Source organism: Henckelia pumila, unplaced genomic scaffold (genome assembly GCF_033568475.1).
Source record: "Henckelia pumila isolate YLH828 unplaced genomic scaffold, ASM3356847v2 CTG_461:::fragment_3, whole genome shotgun sequence".
NCBI lineage: Eukaryota > Viridiplantae > Streptophyta > Magnoliopsida > Lamiales > Gesneriaceae > Henckelia > Henckelia pumila.
The window spans coordinates 14198686-14213485 of record NW_027331831.1 but is presented as its reverse complement, the minus strand read 5'-3'; the positions used below and the strand labels follow the sequence as shown (position 1 = coordinate 14213485).

Below are 14800 nucleotides of genomic sequence, written 5' to 3'. Positions count from 1 at the left end.
TTGATTACCTCCTTTTTCACTACCTCTTGCATTGCTGGGTTAAGTCGCCTTTGTGGTTGAGTCGATGTCTTATGCTCTGCCTCCAACAAGATTTTGTGCATGCACATTGTTGGACTAATTCCCTTTAGATCGGCCAAACTCCAACCTATGGATCCTATGTGTTCTCGGATCACACGCAACAACTTTTCCTCCTCGCAACCTGTCAAAGAAGAAGAACAAATTATTGGCAGTTTATCGTTTTTTAATAAGTACAAATACTTCAAATGAGATGGAAGTGGTTTAAGTTCAAGAGTGGGGGGCTCCTCGATGGATGGCTTCAGCGGTTTTGGAGTATGGTTGAGCTCTCCCATCTTGGTATTGATGAGTCTGTCGAAGGGTAGACTCCAGTCCAAATACCGTGCTACTTCATGAACTTCCTCACTAACATGTTCTTCATCAATTGTACCTGTCAAACATATTTCTAATGGATCCACCGATAGCTGTTCCTGCATCGAACTCTCAACCAACTTATCAGTAACATCAATTCTGAAACAATCAGAATTGTCTGCAGGATATCGAATGCCATGAAAAAAATTAAAAATTATTTTCTCATCATTCATACGCAGTATCAATTCTCCCTTATGCACATCAATCAAAGCCTTTCCAGTGGCTAAAAACGGTCTACCCAAAATAAGAGGTATCTCACGATCCTCTTCCATATCAAGCACAACAAAATCTACTGGAAATATAAACTTATCAACTTTTACCAACACGTCCTCTACAATTCCCCTTGGATATTTTATAGATCTATCAGCCAATTGTAGGGAAATTGTAGTTGGCTTAACTTCACCAATTCCTAGCTTTTCAAAACATGAATAAGGCATAAGATTAATACTTGCACCTAGATCACATAAAGCCTTATTAAAAAATGATTTTCCAATAGTGCATGGAATTGAAAAGCTACCGGGATCCTTAAGTTTCGGAGGGAGTTTATTTTGTAAAATGGCAGAACACTCCTCCGACAACTTAACAGTTTCAAAATCCACAAGTTTTCTCTTGTTAGACAAAATCTCTTTTAAAAATTTTGCATAACTAGGCATTTGAGCTAAAGCGTCTGCAAAGGGAATATTAATATGAAGTTTTTTGAAAATCTCTAAGAATTTTGCAAATTGATTGTCCAATTGCAGTTGCTTTGCTCTCTGGGGAAAGGGTAGTTTACTCAAGTCAATATTCTCAATAATAGATGAGGGAGAGGACTTACCTTTCTTGCCTGTAAGCGTGGAGTCTGCTTGCTTTGGTGCTTCATCCGAATCTTTTTCCTTGACTAGGTCACTTGCTTCTTCATCCTCAGTATTCTGTGCATCAGTATCTGCTTGTGATCTAGTTACCGCCAGAATAGCATTGACATCCTTTGGATTCCTCTCAGTATTACTAGGTAACGATCCTGTTGGCCTAGTTGATAGTTGTGTGGCTATCTGACTCATCTGTGTCTCTAATTTCTGTAACATTGCCTCTTGATTCTGTAGACGGGTCTCAGTACCCGCTACATATTTCATCATAATTTCTTCAAAAGAGGGCTTTTTCTCTGGTGGCTTTGATGTGTTAGCTGTAGGATCTGCAGCTTTCCAAGCGAAGTTTAGATGGTTTTTCCAGCCAGGATTGTACGTGTTGCTGTACGGATTGTACTGCTGTCTCCCTTGATTTCCCATAAAGTTCGCTGCATCAACTTCAAATACTTGTTGTTCGTCAGGTTGTTGAACTTGCACTTGATTGGCTGAAGATGTCTGCATAACTGCCATCTGATGGGTAAGTGCATCGATCTTGGCATTAAGTGATGTTAGTGCATCGACTTCAAGAACTCCAGCTTTCCTCTCTTTTTTAGCATCTGGCCATCCAATGTTACTCTCAGCCATATTTCCTATAATTTCCCATGCCTCTGCTGGTGTCTTTCTGAATAGGCTTCCGTTGGCAGCCGCATCTAACATGGATCGAACAGATTGATCAGCCCCATTGTAGAAAGTCTGAGTCTGCTGGCTTTGTGTGAGATTATGTTGAGGACACATCCTCAACATCTTTTTGAATCGAGTCCAAGCAGCATTTAACGATTCTGCTTCTTTCTGCCTGAATGATATGATATCAGAAAACAGCTTTGCCATCTTTGTGGGTGGAAAATATTTATTCAGAAAGGTTTGAACAAGTTGATCCCATGTAGAAATAGACCCAGCAGGCAGATCATCTAGCCATTCAGCCGCTTCTCCTTGTAGAGAGAATGGGAATAATCGCAGTCTCACTCCATCAGATGATACCCCATTCACCTTGAACGTGTCGCAGATCGACAGAAACCGCTCCAGATGAGCGTAAGGGTCTTCTACAGATGAACCTCCGAATCTAGCTTGCAATTGTATTAGCTGAATCGTAGAGGGCTTCAGCTCGAAATTGTTCGCCTCAACAGCGGGGCGAACTATGCTAGATCCATAACCTTCAGTTGGCGGACAGATAATATCCCATACAGTACGGTTGTCTGCCATCTCTACTTCAGATTCAGATTCTGATTCTAATTCAAGATTGAAAGATTTCTTAGCTTTTCGGATCCTGCTAAGTGTGCGCTCGATCTCCAAATCAAGTGGTAGTAATGTTCTTGATCGAGTCTTATGCATACACAACAGAAGGTACCTGAAGATCACCAAGAAATTAAAATCAGAATTTTAATAAAGAAAGTAATGTCTAATCTCAAGTGAAATAAAAATTTTGATATAAAAAACAGTCCCCGGCAACGGCGCCAAAAACTTGACCGGCTTTTTCGATATGAATAAATTCTACTGGCAAGCGCACCAGGTCAAATTATAATAAAGTGGACTAATGTCCAGATGTCGAACCCACAGGGACTGTAAAAATATGATTACCAAAACCTATTTATCTCTACTTAATCTAGACTAATGAATAAAGACGATTTCAGATTTTAAACAAAAATAATAAAATTGCAATAATATCAAATTAATTAAAACGCAAATTAAACTGCAGCTGGAAATTTTGAATTACTTTTTATTTTGGAAAAGCTCGATCAAGGACACACGTAGGTACCAGACAATTCATGCAACAAGCAATCAATCTAAGATATCAGACTTAATCTTAATTCACGGAAATTTTCCTAATTTGTTTGAAGGACTATTTCTAGAACAGTCAAACCTATTCAAATCTTGATGAACTAATCTTTCGTAATTCTAATCAAAATTTAAATACATAATCACTGTGAAAATTCAGTTAAACCCTAAACCGCATAATGAAACCGAATTCTATTTCTAGTCAGTTTTACACTATGTTGAAAATCAAAGTGATAGAATTCGAATCTTCCTCTGTCGATTTGGAATCGATTAACAAGTAAACAAATAACTGGCCAAGAAATTTGTAAGACAAAGATAAATTTGATAATCAATAAAAATCAAATAAGTCTGAAGATCTCAAATAAATAAACCAAGTTTTTTTTACAGAAACTGTCTGACCCAATCACGTGGCCTTGATCGAGAAAAGAAACTACTCACTAATTAACATGATTCAATACCAAGTTTTAAAAACATAAAGAAACAAAATACTAAAATAGCGGAAAAACTGAAGAACTTTTGCTTCCAAGCCGCCGCAAGCTTTCTCCGTACTTCAAAAGATCCAAAAATAATCCCTAATAAAAGCCTCCAAATTCTATATATATCACCCCTCCAACCAAATTCTTCAAAATAATTTTTATAATCAGAAACTAGGTTACGGACACGCGCGCGCGCGCCTAAACAGTATCGCGCGCGCGCCACTTAATAAAACAGAGATTTTCAAACTTCTCGCGCGTGTGCGTGAGATGCCTCGCGCGCGCGCTCCTTCTCTAACATTCTCTGGAACTTTCTTCGGCGCGCGCGCGAGACATGAGCTCGCCCGCGCGCGCCTTTCCCTGGAACCCTCTGTCGCTTCCTTCGGCGCACGCGCGAGCCTCCTTCTCGCGCGCGGGCCGCATTGACGCACAGAAATCACAATATTTCATTCAATTCCTACAAAATTAAACCAAGTGAGTCCAAATCAAACACATAACAAAATAAGATAATAAAACTAACAAAAAAATCACTTAAATGCATGCAAACTAAACATGAAAAACTATAAACTAATGCATACTAAACAAACTTATCACAACTCCACCTCAAAAGTCTTCAGCATCCATGCACCGCAATCAGAACTGTAAAAATGAATTATTTTAGACTCCCACAAAATATGTTGAGATCAAATTAAATGATAAATTATGTTTTGTAATAAAAATTCCAGAAAATTCAAGAACATACATACCTGCTCATATTTTGCGGGAAATCTTTGGGGCGTGCAACTGTCCATATATCAGGAATCTTGACTTTGCAATAATGTAGAAGATGTTGAACCACATATTCTACTGGATCAATATAAGCAGTCATTTCAGCATCGGTGTAGCAGCCGTGGTTGCAATCAAATATAGTGATGATTCCATCCTTCACATTCACTACAACTGCTACCCAATGTATAGGCAAATTCAATGGAATCAATATTGAATTTGCATTTGCCCATGGTACTGAAGTCCAACGACGACAATATCCATCAACGTAGCCAAATAACTTCTTCCAATTGCTATCGCTGAAATCATCACAAGCATTCCGATATGCAAAACATATATCTTGAGAGAAATACGGACTCATGATGGCAACATCCTGTTTCACCAAATGTGGATATGTCTTTTGCAAGACAGATAATCCATACATGCTCTCGTATACGTGCTGCATGTTATGGAATCATATTATATATATAAAAAATATTATTATTAGAACACGACTATAAAAAAATATCCTACTCACGCTTTCATCAAGCCAGTGCCTCGGATTAAGAAGGTCTGTAAACCATGACTTGCCATATGATCCATATGTACATGCTTTAAATCCATCATGTAATCTATTTACTTCTTTGGTGACAGTGGACAATATTTTCTTGATGGAAACACACTGCACTGGTTCAAATGAACCGTTGTAAGGACCGGTATATCCAAGTGCAGTCAAAACAGGTGTCTCAGGTAGTTGTACAAATGGAGAGCGACAAAATTGAGATTTTTTACTCCTTCGAGCATCTACATATGGAAAGAAAGTGTTTTAGATAGTGATGCATACCTTCAAAACTTAAATTCAAACAAATTATGACAAAGTATAATGCATACACTTTTGAACTGCAAGGGATGGTGTGGTCTCCTTTGGTAATGTTTGATCATTCATAGTTGCATCATCATCAACTGTGATGACATTTGCATCATCATGTTTGAATGAAATCTCCGTAGTAGCAACATCTCGTTCATTCACACCACAACCAGAGATAAGATTCTTTTGAGACTCAACTACAGCTAAAAAAAAGTAATGTATCATACACAAACAAACAAATGTTTCAAATATATAATTTCATGAATATTGGCACGCATTACCATTTTTTTTCTTGGAACGCGTGTAGAAAATAATCTATTTTCCAAATCTTTGTCGCTCATTGGAAGGTGGCTCCTTTATGATGAAACGAATTAATCAGGTTAAATAAAACTACGAAAATAATTAAATTGAAATTTTAAAATAAAACATACGACGTGGATCAAACAAAACATCTAGTTCATTGGTCACTTCATCATTGACCAACAGTTGCTCACGACTAACTCCTCCATTCAAGTCTCGATCGACAAAAGTTGTTTCTTTGACAGTGTAATCTATGATTTAAAAAATTAAATAATTATAATTAAATTTTTTTAAAAAAAACATACAACAATTTGAATGTAAAAGTAAATATACCGAGAGATTTCAAATGAGATGTTAACGGTTTAACGGTTGTCTCTTTCCCAAGAATCACTCCTTCATTTAAAAAAGGCGTCACCGGATCATCTACAATTCAATTAATCATAATCATATTACTAAAAACAAATATATTATTAAAACTACGAAAACAGTTAAATTTAAAAAAAATCAAACAGATGAGGTGGATCAAAAATAACATCTCGTTCATTGGTCACTTCTTCATCGACCACCACTTGTTCACGGCTCAATCTTTTTTTAAAGTGTTGAGCGACAAAATTTGTTTCTTTCACCATGTTATCTATGATTTTAAAAATTAATAATTGGTAATTAAAATAAATAAAAAACATATTAGGAATTGGATGTTAAAGAAAATATACCAAGATGTGTCAAAAGAGATGTGAATGGTTCAACGGTCACCTCTTGATCAAAAGACACTCTTTGATTGAAAAAATGTGTCACAGGGTCAACTAAAATTCAAACAATCATAATATTATAATCAAATACATAATTATCTCCAACATTCTAAACTTCAAAAAACTTACATGCATGGGCCTTCTTTCTTTTAGATCGTGCAGATACAGAAGTTGGTTCACTCAAACGCCTTTTGGATGAACTTGAAATGTCCAACACTTGCATTACACGTTCGAGCTTGCTATCCAAATTCGATATCATATTTTTCAACTCCACAAAATTTTTATCCATGTGCTCTTGCAAAGCTTTAACTTGTCCAACAATATTTGATAAACCAAGGACATCATCTCGCTCCATTTAATGACATTGCATTTCGGGTGCTTTCTTGGATGAACAAATTTTAGAAGACCTTGTTGACTTATTTTAGGGACAAATCTTACGTTCTTGGCCTTCTTCTTTGGATTGGAGAGTCTCACAAAGAGCGGAATTCCTAATGCAATAAACAGATTTTCCCGCCAACAACAATGCATTGACAAATGACAAATGAGAATCTGTGGAATCTTCAATCAAAATATTGCTAATGTAAGGAGCGGTATATTCTTGATCCGTTGGTAATAAAATACTTCTAATAATCTGTAAATTTAACATATTTTAAATTAGAAATAAATAAATAAGTTGTTTAATAGAAATCAATCATATCCTAAATACACAAACCTTTTTACCACTCTTTGATGCATTTAAAATGTCAATATATCTAGGAGATCCTTTTTGTGACCATTTGTTCGAAGTCCATTGGCACATGCGTGGAAGAGATGTATTGTCTTTTTTTTTTTTGTTTCGCAAAACGCTCCCCAATACCACAAACACATTCGTATGCAAGGATCTAAATTCAAATTCAATTAAAAAATTATAAGAACACATGCAATCAATCATGTTCGAAACAAATGAAAAGGTACAAAAAAATTTTACTTACCTTTAGCGGGTGAACGAACCCAACCATATCATGTGTTCCACTGTTCGAACAATTACCATTTCTCAACTTTTTGCTCAATGCAATTTTTTTTTTCTTCAAATCACACTTTAAATCAAAAACAGCTCCTCTGAAAGCTATTGTACCCCAAGGATACTTATTAAAAACATCAAAATCATCAATCAAGTTGAAAATTTTTTTATCGACTAGCGGATTCTTAACTGGCGCTAGAGGCCACAATACACCACTGACAAAATACACACAAGCCATCTTCACTCTCTCTATAGTCAACAACTTATCCATACTTTTCAACTCCTTCAACTTCATTTCAACTTCCATCACAGATACTTTATTTCTGCCTTGAAAATATCTATCACAAAAATCAGAGACTTCAAGTACTTCTTTAGGAAAATTATCAGAACATTCCAAACCTGTTATCAATCCATACTCCATTCTAGAAAATCTTATTGATTTATCATTCACAACAAACCACATTTCATCATCATCATCAGTTATATTAGTTTGTCTCATCATCATAAACCACAAAATCTGGCTAGATAAATTATATTCTGCAGCATATTTGATCAAATTGTCAAACTGTGTTTGTTCAACCATAAATATCATTTTCTAATCGTTCAAGCAATCTAATATGATCTCACTTACTTTCTGATATTTTGAATGTAAGCTAAATTTGCAACTAAAATAATTCTCCTCTGATAGTTGAGATTGAAGATCAACCTGCACAAAAAAATAAATTAAGTCAACTACTACTATCAATTAATTAAACACTCAATTATGTTCAAGTGATTTATAGAGCAACATAAAAAGTAGATAATTTTTATAACAAAAACCAACATACCCAAGTCTTTTCTGCAGTCATATCTGATATTCTTTCTTCTATCAGCAAAAAGTTTCTACGAGAAGAGATCTTGATCGAAAAAAAAAACAATCAATTTCAAAATTGGTAGAGGATATTCAATATTTCATTTTAAAAAATTGAGTCGAAGAGTTAGGAAATTCATCTACTAAAGATCGAGTCAAAAAGATCTTAAAAGACAACCAACGCATTACATTGATTTCAAAGGACAATCAAAACCATCCAAATATTCATCACGCATACAGACAGACTCTTACAGCTTTGAGTTTGGTACTGTCTAATCAATACCCATTTCACCTTTATGAATTATGAATAATGAGATATAAAAGACAGTAATAATTATCTAACAACGTAATTCACACAATCACAATCACAATCACATAAGTTTTTCTAGCCAATTTCACATAAATATCATGCACCATTAAATAAAGAGCAAAATATTTCCAAAACAAACGGTATATTTTGGAATGTTTCATGAAAATATCTACCACAAAAATCTGAGACCTCAAGTACTTCTTCAGGAAAATTATCATAACATTCCAACCCTGTTATCAATGCATACTCCATTCTAAAAAATCTTATCGGTCTATCATTCACAACAAACCACATTTCATCATCATCATCAGTTACATAAGTTTGTATCATCACCATAAACCACAAAATCTGACTAGATAAATTAAAATCTGCAACATACTTAATCAGATTGCCAAACTGTGTTTTTTCAACCATGAATATCATGTCTTTCTCGTTCAAGCAATCTAATATACTTTCACTCACTTTCTGATATTTGGAATGTATGCTAAACTTGCAGCTAAAATATTTCTCCTCTGATAGTTGAGATTGAAGATTAACCTGAACAAAAAAATCAGTTAAGTCAGCTACTAATATCAATTAATTAAACACTTAAACATGCTAAAATTTCAAGTGATTTATAGAGCAATATGCAAAATAAATAATTTTACTAACAAAAACTAACATACTCAAGTCTTTGGAGCAGTCATATCTGATATTTTTTCTTCTATAAACAGGAAGTTTCAAGGAGAAAGATCTTGATCGAAAAAAATTGTGTGTGCCATAAAGGATATGTTGCTTCTTCTTTAATAAATATTCTCTTCAAGCAAAGCCAGCGCTTCTTAACAGAATAAAACAACAGATTTATTTATGTTTCACTAAAAATATGTACTATTCAGTAATGCAATAATTTCAACATATATATCATATAACCATGCTAAAGAATAAAAAGAAGCTTCACGAAATAAAGAACTACATACCCAAATGCATCAGAAATTATGTACAATAATATATAATTTCTATTGTATTATGAATAGATAAATACATTTGTAAGCTATTGTTGAATTTAATTGCATATCTACCTTGTTTTAGAGCAGGCGGCAACCTGAGGTATTCAAAAGCTTCAAGAAGCAACTTTACATTTTCAAATAACACTTCCTCTGCATACATATACCGACTGCGTGTAAAAAATTTCGATCCCAATATCACTATAGGGTAGCAATTGATCCAAAGAAAAGAAGGGCTGAGCGTAGCAGCAACACAGGAGGAAGATTTAAGATAAGAGGGGTTGGGGGAAGCGGGATGGAAGAGGGAAGGGAGGCTGGGTGTGGCAACGGGAGAGGGAATCGCAAAATTTGACCAAAGCTACCCATTTAAATTTTCCATCGCCAGGGTGAAGAAGAGGGAAGAGGAGGAAAGTTAAGAGAATACCGTTGCGTGAGGGGCGAAGAGCAGGGGCTGTTCGAGCAGAGAGGAAAGAGAAAATGGTGGACAATTAGGAGGAAAATGACTTATTGAGAAGTTTGTATCATTAGCAAACGTTTAAGCAAGGGATAAATAAGTAATTTTCTGTACAAGGCCTATTTTCTTAAATGAGTTTGTGAGGAGGGCTATTCGTCTAAATTTTCCTAGGGTAGATCCTTACGCCACTGGTCCAATTTAATTCCATCAAACGAAGAACACAACTGTGAATATTATACGTACGAAATGAGCAGAGAAGACGACGAAGTGGAGCGGCTGCTGAGAGCGGCGCAGGACGACGTGCTGCTCAAGCTCAGTCTCGATTCCCACACCACACGCGCCGCCGCACACTCCATCGACCCGGATCTCGATCGCCGCTACCAGGCCCTCAAAGCCCATCGAAACCCCAACTCAACATCTACGTCAGCAACAGCCGCCGCCGCCGCGTCGGAGGCTAGAATCGATGGGTCGAAAGATGAGGATGATCTGTTGGCCAGATTTTCGGCGCTGAAGAAATCAATCCCATCTCACAACAACGACAACGAGAGCCAGATCACCAGTAAAGAGGAGAGTGACGACGACGATGATGATGAAGTGGAGAAGGTTATCAAATGGGCTGTGGACGCTGCCAGACTTGATCCTTCTTGCACAACATCTGATGATGAAACCGATAATGAAACCGATGATGAAGTTGAAATCGACAAAAAGAAAGGTAAAAAGAAGAAATGATCGAATAATAACACAGTAAAACCATGGATTTGATTGATTATTCTTGGATGGTTTGTCAAATTTACCCCGTACATCATATATTATGAATTGGCAACGAAACTTTTTCCATCGATTCTTGACATTGGTATGATTATCAACCATATCTGAGCTGGAAGAGCCTTAAAACCAATTTTAGCGATCGACTTTTATCTGGATCGAAGAGATGGAAGAGGTTGAATCTTGTAATGTATGTTTTTGTTACTCTCTTGGCAAGTGAGAAAGTTCCTTTAGTTTATGAATTTGTAGAAGAAGAGCCTGCCTTTTGGATTAAGTCCATGCTTTACTCTCCCTTGAGTCAAGGAAGGGGTGCCACGAATCGAGTCGAGAGCTCGTTTCGTAGACGCCTGCTTGTAGCTTGCTGCATCCCAAATGGCGTTGCCAATGCTCGAGGACTAGATAACAACCTAGAGCAAGAGTGGAACTGGCGGGGTGGGGATGGGGCCTTGATCCTCTTAAATTCGGAAAAATTAAATTTTATGTGCTATTTTTCTTGTGGAGCTTCTCGAGTCTGGACCCGAATTGTGTCGTGACTATCTTCAGTTCAACTGGGGGAGAATATATTGTAAATCGTTATAATATAAAATAATCCACCTTAGTATGCAACCCTGTACCTCTGTTGATGGCCTTCATGATTTCACGAAATGAAACAGAAAGGGTACAACAAAAATAACTATATTGACAATGCCAAGCCATGTTAGAAACCAGCATTTCCCTGCCACAACATCTGGATATCGAACTCGCAAATTATCGTCAAATAAAATGTTCCTACACAGTATTGTATCAACTACAGAAGCCAAATTACAAAGCCTACAAAATCTGGCTGTAAACATGGTTACCTAGTGTACATTGATTTAAAGCCTTCGGTTAGGCCAACCACTTTAGCCGACACCTTGGTCTGCAATTTCGCCACTGCTTGACGTATATCCTATGAAATACAAGGAGATCATCATAATAAGAACGTAAAGAATCTTAAATTTTTGTTAACTTGCTGTGACAATGTAAATGTTATCATTGACAATCTCCCATCAGCTTGAACTTTTGTTTTGTATTATGACATCAAGGAACACAAATTCTTGGTGTATAAAAACCTCGTATATTCCATCAAGTTGATCTTGGATGATATTGTCGCGTAATTTATCCACTTAATATTCATGTATATATCTTGAACATTTATTTCACGTATATTTCCTGCTATCAGTTTTGGTCTTTTGGACGTGAAGGGTGTGTTAGTATAAATATTATTGTGATCCGTGAAGGGTGTGTTAGTATAAATATTATTGTTGGATCACATTTCTCAGTTCTCAGTTCTCACAGGCTCTTACCATTTGGAGAAAGTGATTTCTGATGTTTGCTACTTAGCAGGAATAACGTTTAACTAACGTAGATATGTGTCTTTTCCACATTGTTCAAGCGATTGAAGGGTGATGTTTAAAGATGACCTATTTGCATGATTACCTCGATATGGTAGCGAGATGAGAAATGAGTCAACACCAAGGCTTTGTTCCGAATCCATTCCGCGTGTTCCATGATCTGCACTTTCCAATAATCAGATCTTGGCATCAATGTATACATGCCTTTTTAAAGGCTGCATAATTTTATAGCTAAAGTTTCGGGAGAGAAAATAAGCCTTCTCATGCCACAGAAAGGTTCTGATTGAATGGAACAAAAGAGCAGCAAAGATTTTCAGGGAAAATATGAGAGTGATTCAAGTACCTCGTACAAATGGGTATGTCCATGTTCTCGTGCATGTTGAACACTGACATTCTCATCCAAAAACGTTGCCTGCCCATAGAGAAACATTTACCAGTGAAAAACTTGGGGCTCAATTTTTCCATAAAAGTCGAGAAGTTTGTTAGCACAGCACTGTTGACAAGATCATATCATAGCTTGATCTGTAATTTATATTTTGGTGACATTTACCGAGAATATTCAAAACCTCAACAAAGACACGCAATAGGATGAAATGAAGGCATAATGAAAATGCAAAAAATTGATGAAACCGCAAAAGAAAAAAAGGACAAGTTCATGCATTTCCGCGGTTGCTGGGATTAAGACTATTTACCTCGGTTATGAGAATTTTGGCACGCAAGGCATCTGCGCTACGAGGATCAAGAAAAAAGTCTGATGTCGTATCTCCTGTGAAGGCAACCTCGGGGCACAAGATAGTATCTGTAATCTGACAAAGGAACATGTTTATGACTCTCACTAAAACTTCAACCAGATACAACATCAGTATGAGCTAGTGAAATAGTAGTTCGCTAACCTCAACTCCCGACTTCTTCCGTTTCTCAATTTCTTTTCCCTTCAAATGCGCGTACTGCTTTCTTAGCTTCTTCCTGACTGAGTAGATGACATATCCCTACAAAAATATAACCATAAAACACAAGGATAAAAGAGGTACTAGGATATAAATTCTCCACTATAGTAACTGAAGAAAGGTTCCTTTTTTGGTGGATATACCTGGCTGGCAATAACATGTTGGGTTTCAAACGGTCTCACAACAAGATCATTCCGCATTTCATATGTTTCACCTACTCAACATTTTCAGATTCTGTTAAGCATGAGATGTACAAATTGCACATGAAAAATCGAGGTAGGTAACCGAATTACCTACATCCAAAGCTACCAAATCCAGGTTCAGTTCCACCTGGCCCATGTTCCTGTGAATCTCAAAGAGCTGCTCGACTTCCTCCTTTATGCAAGGAGGCACAAATATGGTTGGAGGTTTTAAACTGTATAGACCACGAGTCGCCACATACATTGGGAGTCCACCCTGAATCAGTACATACATCAACATGACTGACTTCTAACTTCTAGGTATAACCAAGTAAACTAGTGCAAAATCATGGAAGTCTAGAACGCGGACCACATATAGAAGCTACCCACAAGATTATCCATCCAGATTCCAGTACAGCCATCTAGGAATTTTCCACTTTCCAGATTACATGAGATATTCTACTGTTGTGAGACATATTCATCACCAAATGACACATTTAGCCTGAAATGATCGATCATGGAGAAGTGGATCGCACAGACATCAAATATATATATTACTCCTCTTAAAGTTCACACCGATAGTAACAAAGTAAATCAAAATGTACCTAGTAACTTCAAATCACAATACTACCACATGCCAAATCGAGACTAGTAAGCATTATCTGTAGTTATCACTTGCACATTTCAAAATATTTCAAGAAACGGCCTCGGGGCCGGCTGTTCCAACTCCATTACAATATCAAGAAACAGCAGCAGAGCATAGATAACCATAATGAATACCGATAAACTATTGAAAGTGGCAAGTCAGAAAGCACAACCTTTGCATCAGTACTACAAAAAAATGCAACAAAAAAGTGAAAAGAGGATAGCAAAGCAAAGCATACGATGTGGTCAAGATGAGCGTGGGTGATAAAGAGAAAGTTCTGGTGAACGGCCCTCAAAGGGCACCTCCCAATATCGAAAGCGGACTTCAACTCAGGCACAATAACGCATGTTTCCTGCCCACCAACCGACAGCCCTTCAATCGAATAGCCTTCTAAATCGAACCCTTTTCTGTTCACCTCAGCCCTCGCCTTCCTGTACTCTTGTTCCTCTATTGCACGCCCGATTGCTGACAAAAAACCTGACTCACTCCCTCCTTCATTCACCACCGCATTTACACCACGAATTTGAATGGGATTATTGCATTTGTGGTAACTTGCTGGCTGGTGAAAAAATGGATGCAAATTCAGCAATTTTGGGGTGGAGATGTTGGGTGATGATATGAATTGCATTGTTGTCGGATGGGGTGCTGACTGCTGACAGTGGAGAATGAAGTCTCCCCTTTTTATATACTTTGGGGAAGCTACAAATTCAAACTTTATTAAATCAAAATAATTTATTAAAAAAAGGGAGTAAGCAAACTCAACAATATACTCTCAAATGTAATAAAAATAAAAACATTATTTCAAAATATATTTATTTTAGCAAAATATTTTATATATTTAGTTTAGGTATGTGTAACATATTGTGGTCGGTTTAGTTTTATTTTATCCAAATTCAATTTAATTTCGGTTTCGGATATGATTTTGGTAGTGTTTACAACATCTAAAAATAAGTGATTATGGAGTTTTTTTCCCCACAAATTTGTTAAGAAAAACTTCATAATCACTTATTTTTAGTGGTTGCAAACATTACCTTAATTCAATTCAGTTTGATTTTGTAATATAATAGATTGTTGTAAGG

At 36.6% G+C, this 14800-nt stretch overlaps 3 protein-coding genes across 6 annotated transcripts; 1 reads left to right on the top strand and 2 right to left on the bottom strand.

Moving 5' to 3' along the window:
• Positions 1-3911: 3911 nt before the first annotated feature.
• Positions 3912-6569, bottom strand: LOC140872040 (uncharacterized). Its single transcript, XM_073274776.1, has 9 exons — positions 6344-6569; positions 6179-6268; positions 5799-5888; positions 5597-5716; positions 5189-5368; positions 4836-5101; positions 4300-4757; positions 4156-4192; positions 3912-4010 (listed from the first exon to the last, which is right to left on the bottom strand). The coding sequence occupies exons 1-9, from the start codon at positions 6567-6569 to the stop codon at positions 3990-3992; spliced, it is 1488 nt and encodes a 495-aa protein (XP_073130877.1). The 3' UTR covers positions 3912-3989.
• LOC140871276 (tRNase Z TRZ2, chloroplastic) lies at positions 5799-14386 on the bottom strand. Of its 4 annotated transcripts, XM_073273710.1 has the most exons (15): positions 13960-14386; positions 13190-13352; positions 13040-13110; positions 12843-12938; positions 12642-12755; positions 12293-12361; positions 12035-12109; positions 11416-11504; positions 8837-8911; positions 8042-8110; positions 7186-7920; positions 6927-7095; positions 6344-6845; positions 6179-6268; positions 5815-5888 (listed from the first exon to the last, which is right to left on the bottom strand). In XM_073273710.1, the coding sequence occupies exons 1-10, from the start codon at positions 14347-14349 to the stop codon at positions 8083-8085; spliced, it is 1170 nt and encodes a 389-aa protein (XP_073129811.1). In that variant the 5' UTR covers positions 14350-14386; the 3' UTR covers positions 5815-5888; positions 6179-6268; positions 6344-6845; positions 6927-7095; positions 7186-7920; positions 8042-8082. The 4 variants fall into 4 exon arrangements, with proteins under 4 accessions (XP_073129812.1, XP_073129811.1, XP_073129814.1 ...); XM_073273711.1 differs by lacking the exon at positions 6179-6268 and having other exon boundaries at positions 5799-5888; XM_073273713.1 differs by lacking the exon at positions 8837-8911 and having other exon boundaries at positions 13960-14385.
• LOC140871279 (uncharacterized) lies at positions 9440-10648 on the top strand. Its single transcript, XM_073273716.1, has one exon. The coding sequence runs from the start codon at positions 10058-10060 to the stop codon at positions 10538-10540; it is 483 nt and encodes a 160-aa protein (XP_073129817.1). The 5' UTR covers positions 9440-10057; the 3' UTR covers positions 10541-10648.
• Positions 14387-14800: the final 414 nt, after the last annotated feature.

Bases quoted from the DNA above. Each gene is read 5' to 3' on its own strand.
- LOC140871276 (XM_073273711.1), bottom strand. From the start codon at position 14,349: ATGCAATTCATATCATCACCCAACATCTCCACCCCAAAATTGCTGAAT. The intron at 12,756-12,842 runs GTTAGCGAACTA...TTCCTTTGTCAG, and splicing joins GGAAGAAGTCGGGAGTTGAG to ATTACAGATACTATCTTGTG. The intron at 8,912-11,415 runs GTAACCATGTTT...TTTTTTGTTCAG, and splicing joins TTTAAATCAATGTACACTAG to GTTAATCTTCAATCTCAACT.
- LOC140872040 (XM_073274776.1), bottom strand. From the start codon at position 6,569: ATGGAGCGAGATGATGTCCTTGGTTTATCAAATATTGTTGGACAAGTT. The intron at 5,889-6,178 runs GTATATTTTCTT...ATTGAATTGTAG, and splicing joins ATCTCTTTTGACACATCTTG to ATGATCCGGTGACGCCTTTT. The intron at 4,193-4,299 runs GTATGTATGTTC...TCATTTTTACAG, and splicing joins TTCCCGCAAAATATGAGCAG to TTCTGATTGCGGTGCATGGA.
- LOC140871279 (XM_073273716.1), top strand. From the start codon at position 10,058: ATGAGCAGAGAAGACGACGAAGTGGAGCGGCTGCTGAGAGCGGCGCAG.